This window comes from Haemaphysalis longicornis, unplaced genomic scaffold (genome assembly GCF_048455015.1).
Source record: "Haemaphysalis longicornis isolate Haplotype H1 unplaced genomic scaffold, Haemaphysalis longicornis Haplotype H1 scaffold_7, whole genome shotgun sequence".
NCBI lineage: Eukaryota > Metazoa > Arthropoda > Arachnida > Ixodida > Ixodidae > Haemaphysalis > Haemaphysalis longicornis.
Window position 1 is genome coordinate 56,407,205 of NW_027526422.1, and position 8,255 is coordinate 56,415,459.

At 48.9% G+C, this 8,255-nt stretch overlaps 1 protein-coding gene across 1 annotated transcript in view; it reads left to right on the forward strand.

Moving 5' to 3' along the window:
- The first annotated feature begins 3,619 nt into the window (after positions 1–3,619).
- Ador (Adenosine receptor) overlaps positions 3,620–8,255 on the forward strand; it is an 88,073-nt gene continuing 83,437 nt past the window's right edge. The window contains exon 1 of the mRNA XM_077677391.1: positions 3,620–4,438. Within this exon, the coding sequence (XP_077533517.1) occupies positions 3,848–4,438 (591 nt within the window). The 5' untranslated portion in view covers positions 3,620–3,847. The remainder of the gene's footprint in view (positions 4,439–8,255) is intronic.

An 8,255-nucleotide genomic window follows, 5' to 3' on the forward strand; every position in this document is an offset into this window, starting at 1 on the left:
CAACTTTTATTTTCGGAGTCAATGCTCCCAGGCCCAGACCTGGTGAAAGACCCCGCGCCATCGAGGACTACCCCGCACCTCCACCACAATTTGTCACGTAGGATGGGACACAACGGTAAAGAAAGAACTTTTATTTAGGGCGAACTTCTGCCCGAACAAGACGAGAGGAAACGAGCAAAGGTCCTTGCGTCTCGTTCGATCTCCGAGAACGACTGCCTGCGTTCGTGTCGTGATCTCTTGCGTGATCTCCCCCTCGCAGTGCACGTGCGCTCGCGCCTCCGTTGGCGAACACAGACAAGCTCGCGCTCCCAGTGCCGAGTTTGCGCTGCCGGTTGCAGCCGGTTCTTGCGCGTGCAACGCGGCCCACTTTGCGACATCTCCGAAAGCATGCGGCGGTCACGTACCACGAGACACAAGGGATGGACAGACCCATGGCTTTAGGAGCTTCGCCCCTATAAAAGGCTGTCACGCCTCATGCGCTCCACGGTAGACGACCACGCAAATGTAGCGAAAACCCGATGGAACCATTGTATGTGACTCCGGGCGCAATTAATAATTCGCATTACATAGACTAATCTTGATGCCACAAACATGTTACATGCCTGGGTACTTCCAAAAATCGACATCTTATGCGGAGAGAAAGCATGTGAGTAACTACGAAGGGCCTTAATGCGCCTCCGCTAATAGCGGACACGTGTGTCGGTGAGAGTGCAGCGAAATATGTTAACGCTGAGATATTTAGGTGGTACACAGGAACATTGGATGCCGGCATGCATAGCATTCGGGAAGCTCTGTTTTTGCTTTTGCTTCGTTGCGCGGGCGTTGGCTTTGGACCTTGGCTGATTTGAAGGCAATCAAATGCAAGTCCTTAACACGTGCCGCCTCTTCATACAAACAACACGACGCGCCGCACGTTCAGTGCGTTCTCTTCAAACGAAGCTCAAATCCCCCCTTCTAACGACGGCAATGGGTAGTAGGGGGGGTGGGGGGGAGGGAGTCGTTTAGCTTTGCCGTGAGGGATTCGTTTGCTGTCGTCTTAGTTTGGTCTTTGACTCGCAGGCAGTCTGCCCTTTATTGTTGGCGTTTTGTCTTTGATTGCAGCCACTTTGACTTTGACACTTCGCCATTTGATTTTCGCACGCAAGAAAGCTGTTTCAACCATTGTCGTCGTTAGACGGAGGAGATTTGAACTCCTTTTGACCTGCTTTCATATCACCTCTCTTCGAAGTGGTTTTTCTATCCGGTTTTTTACTTATTTCTGTAAAAAACAATCCGACGGAATTTTAACTAAACGAGCAGTAATCTTCGTTGATGTACACGTGTTTTGCTTTAAATTTTCCCAAGGCTGCCTTTGCGCTCAGCAATGTTTGCATGTATGAAACGCGTCAGCAGCGGTATACTCGGTGACAACTTAAGAACGGCACCGGAGGTTGCCGCTGTGCCTTATCACCGTAGCCGGATGTTTCTCCGCGCGGCGCAAGTAGGGCGTTACTGGGAATATTTTGAACATGGCGTGAGCCGTTCCCGTGATTTTTTGGACTTAATATGCTTATAAACGACTCCAGTGACGACAAACAAACTGCGTGAGACAAACCAGACGATATCAGGCATTCATAGCAAACCCCTTTCAAAACGCGCGCGCACTGACGTCCCGGGTCCGGCGCTTTGGCGGAGTGATACACTACGTAAGGTGGTGCCGTTCTTGAGTTGTAACCGAGTATAGTATATTAAAGGAGGAGGAGGAACACTTTTACTAGGAAGGAAGGCTTTATAGGCCCGCTCAGAGGACAGTTTTGCTTTTCTGCACTTCGTCTTCAGGAGCGCTATTATGGAGGACACGGACGCGAGCAATTTTTAGGGCCAGGAAAAACCACGAAGCACGAAATGCGTGGATGGAAATTTGGTTCGAACCACCCAAAACCGGGGACTAGTAGCCATGGAACGCCACACATTCACACACGCAGTTCCCTCCCATTTCAATAGTGGTTATGGGAGCGCGTTTCGTTGTTGACGCCTCGTCTTGGATGTCACGTGCATGTCAGCGCCCACGGGCTTTTCCGCGGCGACAGACAGGGAGATTAAAACATTTGCAAGTGTAATTCCACCGGGTTGGGCCTATCTCGCCGAAGTGCGCTCTAAGTTCCGCTGGGATGAGACGCGGAGCGAGATCAAGGCCATACCGCGCGCGCTGCCAAGATGTCACCTAGTAGAGAGCTCCCGTACAACGCGTCCGTTTGCATACTACAACGTTCTTTCAAAAGAGGCCTTTCTCGCTGTCCGTCTCAGTTATTCAGCAAGAGTTATGAATTCTAGCCTGAAAAGAACGTTGACAATTATTTTCCTTGTCTGTCTTCTACATGAAACAACCTTCTTTTAAAGGAAGCCTCCTTTGTTTGTTGAAGAAACAAAAATAGAAAAACGAGAGTAGCAAAAATTTAGAAATATTAACGTAACATCTCATATATTCGCGTTTATTTTTTCCGGAGTGGAGGTGGTGGTGGCAAATATGGGGTGCACCTACACGTGCGGTATAGGCGGAACGTAATCGAAAATGCCGACTTTCCAACAAAAAAACTATATAACTTCCGATTCCGTATGCGTATGTCAGCAAAGCTGCTTTGAACGGAACCCGCCGCGGTGGTTCGGTGAGTACGGCGTAGCGCTTCTGAGCATAAGGTAGCAGGTTAGATTCCTGGCAACCGTTTTTCCGAGAGGAGGCTAAAACCTGCAGTGCTTAGATTTCAGCGCATGGTGAACGTCGCTAAGTGACATAAATTCCGTAGCCTTCTCCTGGTATCAGAAAACCGCACAAGGAACAAGGTTCGAAGAATAGCAGACAAACACCTGTCCTCCACCCAACCTCGGCGCATCTTATAGGCCAGGGGGTGTGTAATTTCTCCTTCTCTGCCTTGTTTTTGTGTGTCTGCGGGCGACTGTGCGTTCTCTTTCCTTTGGTTTCCTCGTAATCATAACTGCCTATTCACCGACCATCTTCAGCAGCATGCCCGGCATTGTGAAAAGCGGATTCTCCTGTCTCGCAAAAGAATCCTTCCTTCAAGAATATGTACAACTTTCTCAATATACGAAATGTATTGTTCCCTTCCTCTTCAAGGGTATTCAAACTACGAAATGCACGCCCGTTATGCCAGAATAAGTGATTACCACGATTTACCGCGAAAATTTATACATATCGTGTTACCGGCTGATCTTTGTTAGAAAAAGAATAGGCGGACACGCATCTATAGCAAGCTTGTGGGCTTGACGCATGGCCAAGGCTGCATCATCAAAACGTAGTAGCGTTGGGCGACTCCCGGAAGAATGCTGAATATGAAAGAGGAACGGAAAAAAAATAAATAAACCCAGAAAAGTATGTTTCGTCAACCCGCAAACCCGGGCTTTTCCGACGCCTTGCCCAGTTATATGTTGTCTCATAAGTATTTTGAACAGGCCACGCACTAGGCAACACGTACGCAGTAGAGTGCAGTGAGTGCAGTTTCCGCGATTAAATGCAACCTTATACCCGGAATCACAGCGGAGCTTGGTCCACTGTGGCAAGAACGAAACCGGAAGAATTGAAAAGACAAAAAGGGGGGAGCGGGAGGAGGAGGAGGAGGAGGAGGAGGAGGGAGTTCTCGCTTACAGCCGACAAATGGGTGGACTCAGCGGCGCTGCGATCGCAGCGCACGCACGCCCGCCCACGCCGCCGGAGCGTCGCTTGTCGTCTGCTAGCGGCTGCGCGCCACTTGTCAGCGCCTTCGGCCGGCGTCGCAGCTGAAACGCGTCAATGGGGTGAACTCCGCGTGGTTCGCACCCAAGTTCCTCCGCACTCGCGGGTGCGCCGCTACTTATGGCCGCCTGGGAAGCACCTGTCCTCTACACGAGCGTCGAGGCGTCCGTAGCCTTCCTCGCCACCACGGGCAACCTCGCCGTTCTCGTCTGCTTCGCGCGCGAGCGTCGTCTGCGACGGCGGCTGACCAACTACTACATCCTCAGCCTGGCCGTTGCCGATCTCCTGGTCGGTTCGCTGGCCATACCGTTCGCGGTGCTCACCAGGGCTGGACTGCCGCATGACTCTCCCCTGGCGTGCGTGGCTATGCTGTCCTTCATCGTTGTGCTGTGCACCGTGTCGATCTTGCACTTGGTGGCGGTGACCGTGGACAGGTACTGGGCCATACTCTACCCGCTGGCCTACCAGCGGCTGGCCTCGGAAGGCGTCGTGGTCGGAGTCGTGCTGGCCTGTTGGTTGGCGGGGTTCATGCTGGGGTTCTTGCCCCTACTGGGGTGGCATGACTCGAAGGCGGCTTCGAGCGGGGCCTGCCTGTTTCTGCCCGTCATGAAGTACAGCTTCCTCGTGTTCCTGTACTTCGCCACCATCGTCTATCCGGCCCTGCTCATCGCGTTCTTCTACGTGCGCATCTACAGCGTTGTGCGCAAGCAGGTACGTGCGGAAATTGCGGTGACGGCCAGGGCTGGAAACACGACCGCGATTTCTTTACACAAGCGCTGAGTAAACGGGGTTAAGCACGCGGACACGCCCCTTACTTGTCTAAGCGTAGGGTTAATGAAGAAGGGAGAAAACGCCCTCATTAGGTCAGTCAGTGGACGCCTCACGTTTTACAAGAGCATGTTTGATGTAAGCGCATACATCGTTGTCTCCTTAAAATAATGCCTTACTTTGTTAGAGAGTGAGTTCTGTCTGCGTTATCGCAAGCTATTTATTTGTTCGCGTACAATAAGTTTATATATTTAGTTTTATTAACCGAGCTTTTATTTATAACCATGAGGGGGCGTCTAAGATACGGCAATTTGTTGGATGCGTGAGTGAGGATTCGTAGGTTGAAAAACGAATATGACTTTCTCCAAGTAATTTCAAACCAGACGAGATATTTTCGGGCAGAATCCTCTGGCAGCCAATACAAAAAAGGAAGAGAACGACAAATTTGTTATAATGAGCAAAAAAAAAAAAAACCGGCAAAAATTTTTCTGTTGCTGTTTAGTTCGAAGTTTTACTCGTTGAAGGTGTACATAAACTGCTCGTATGAGACGTGCCGCAGAGCAGGGCGGTAGATGTTGTAACATGCGCCAAAAAATCACATGAAGGAGCACTTTTTTAAATGCCGCCACCGCTACCAATGATCGAAACCCGGCATCATGCACCGCAGCTTAACATCTGCCACTGCGCGACAGTGACAGATTTGAGAGACTGCTTCAAAACGTCCTTCTAAGCTAATATAAGCCCAGCCTGAGGCAAATATAAGGGAGAACTTTTGCTGTCAACTATGTTGACCTTCCGAAGTCCCACTTGTGTCCTATTTTGTATTGCATTATTTCATCGTTTGTGCTATAACTCAGTTCTGATGGATTAGGAATGAAAGTATGTTTTTACGTGCCTTTAAGCCTCCAAGATATGTAGAAAAACGTTCGACGTTTCCAACTAGTCTCATTTAATTCGAACCTCGTATTGAATTTGGCGCTAAGTACTTCTACAGTCGACAATCTAAAATAACCGCGCAGTTTGTTCGTTTTTTGTTTATTTTTGCGACGTCTTGATTCATTTCACGCTGTCACGGAACCATAAAAAAAGGCGCCCCGAAAGTTAGTACGTCGTGATGTTTCAGTCTCTTAGCGTCCACACTTTTAGGTACCGACAGACTGACCTTGGTGACAAAGGAACGAAGGGGCTCTTAATTGGTGCGCAGCAATTACCTTTAGTCCTGTCGTACGAGGAAGCAATACCGCGCCCGAGGAAATTTCACGAAGAACGAAAGGGAAGGAACGGAGCATGAATAGGACTGCTTCAGTGGTTAACTCTCGCAATACGTATTACAGCATGAAACTAGCACTGGCCAGGAGGCAACGACAGTGCCTTAGTTTCTCTGTGCCTCACCTTAGTCCGGCCGTCCACACGGTGATGCGCTGTGTGAAGGTGGTTGGGTGGCACCTACTCTTACAGTAATTACGCCCACTTTCGCTAACCACGTAAACTTGTACAACATGTCATTCATATCAGCATTGTAATGTGTGTGCGTGGGGGGGGGGGGGGGGGCGGAATTCCTGTTTTACCTCGTATCTGCACGAACTTAGGAAAAAAGATTTATGCGAGACAAAGCTCCTGTCATTTACTAATGGTTTATTTTCCGGCATTGATCGACCATCTCTTGTTGGCTGTATACAGTCAACACAACCGTGACAAACTGTGTTGAACGCTTTTGCGATATTATTAAGATGTATTTTCATGGATCTCGCAAAAACACTCGGTACACGTAGCTACAGTCTCCTAACTCTCGACTCTCACCTTTTAAAATAGACTAAGTGTTTCCTGTTTAATCGTACGCAACTTTTAATGCTAATAATGCCATTTATCCACGTGCGACGTTACTTTCGGCGTCCCCCGAGGATCTGTTCTCGGGCTCTTGCTGTTTACCTTAACAACTTACAAATAGACGGGACGACTGTGCCATTTGCTGTTAGCCTGCCTTAGCCCTTCAGTTTGATCTGAATAAAAAATTTTTCTGTTCTGTATGAAGCTTAAGGCTACTAAGCCGACGAAATTGGCCCTACTGCTTGCAACCTAGAGATAAGCTCGCAGTTACTGAGTGATGTACATCAGCAGACATCATGCAAAATACCCTGCCGTTTATACGTCCCGCAGTGTTCTGTGGAAATTGCCCACATTAATCACATAACGAGCGAAGCTAATCGCGCGCCGGGTTACTTGCGGCGCGACATTTCTTGAGCCCTACTAACTTCAAAATTTCGCTTTATAAAACAAGGGTAGGACCTAAATTAGCATTTGCGTCATCATCGGGGGCCCTCAAGTTAACTTCCTATTGGCTAAACTGGAAGCACATGAGAACAGATCCCCGCTTCTTACTTTGTCAAGTATTTCAAAACCACCAGTGTAAATTTAACGAAGGGCAATTACTTACGTGATCTTTAATTACGTAGCAACATATCTCGTCTCTGACTCTTCTATTAAAATCTAAGTTGCTAATCTTAGAACCTGCATTTTTATGCCGCCACCTTACATATAATCACGAAGTGATCACCAGCATAATGTCGGTGTGCGCCCGTGTCAGGTTGGTCTGAGCTCAAGACTAGCTCCAACAGAATAGAAACCACCTCTCCACACACGCCGCTTCATAATCCCTGATCCTGCCACATTCACAGCTGCGATGTGTAACCAATTTTTCTTACCATGTTGAACTGACTTTTGTCCCGACGCTCGCTGTGATCTTCCGCTTCAAATGAATGAATGAATGAATGAATGAATGAATGAATGAATGAATGAATGAATGAATGAATATAACGCAGTCATTGGGCTCGAGCGGCGCTGGAAGAGAAGCGACAATTTTGTCTGCTATTTTTTTAATTATTTCTTAATTACAGCGCTGTTCGTAATTACCCCTTGCGTAACTTATTCTGATTTGTACCGATTCCGTTCAAGCCGTTCACCTACATCGCTTTAAATATGGTAGCCTTATACTGTGCCAGAACATCTCCCGTCTTGCGGCACAGACTCACAGCGCAATCCGAGTTGAGTGGATTCCTCCGTACATTCATGCCACCTCACTGAAAGCAGCCCGGATAGCAGCCTCCATTTAGTACCCGTCTGCCCCGCTAGGGCTGGATTGATGCCACGGCCCTGCTAACGAGAAAGAAACACCTCCGGCGCTTCCCAAACTCACTTTTTCCCTCGTGTACTGTCACCCTTCCCCTTCCCCTTGCCGAGGAGGTTACGCTTAGGAGGATTCACGGTGAGGCGGCCTTGACTCCAGCCACGAACCACCACGTGCCTCACTTTCGATGTGCTTTTACGAACCTTGGCTGCTTACTCTGCCATCTGCCCAGTAATGCTGAAGCCGACCTTCACCACTTATTGTGGTCCTGTCCCGCTTTGCGTCCGACGAGGATACGACATCTTGCGGTGGCCGACGACCTTTGCTTGGGCGACGTGCGTTGCCTAAACACAATGCCACAAGTTTGCCAGCTTACACTCTTAGCTCACTTTCTTGCTTTCCTGCTCAGTCAGATGGTCCACTTTGGAATTCTATGCACTCGATAGTTCTTTCGCGGAAAGTTAAAGTGTCGTCGCTTTTTTTTTTCTTTGTTATTCTCGTCCAGTTGGGTGTCATGGGCAGTAGTGTGTTTTGCTACAGGCCTCACGCACACTACTGCTTATGTCTAAATACATTCCGCGTGTCTGCTTGACCGCAATGCACTCGAATGTCCCGTTGGTGCGCCCATAGCTCAAG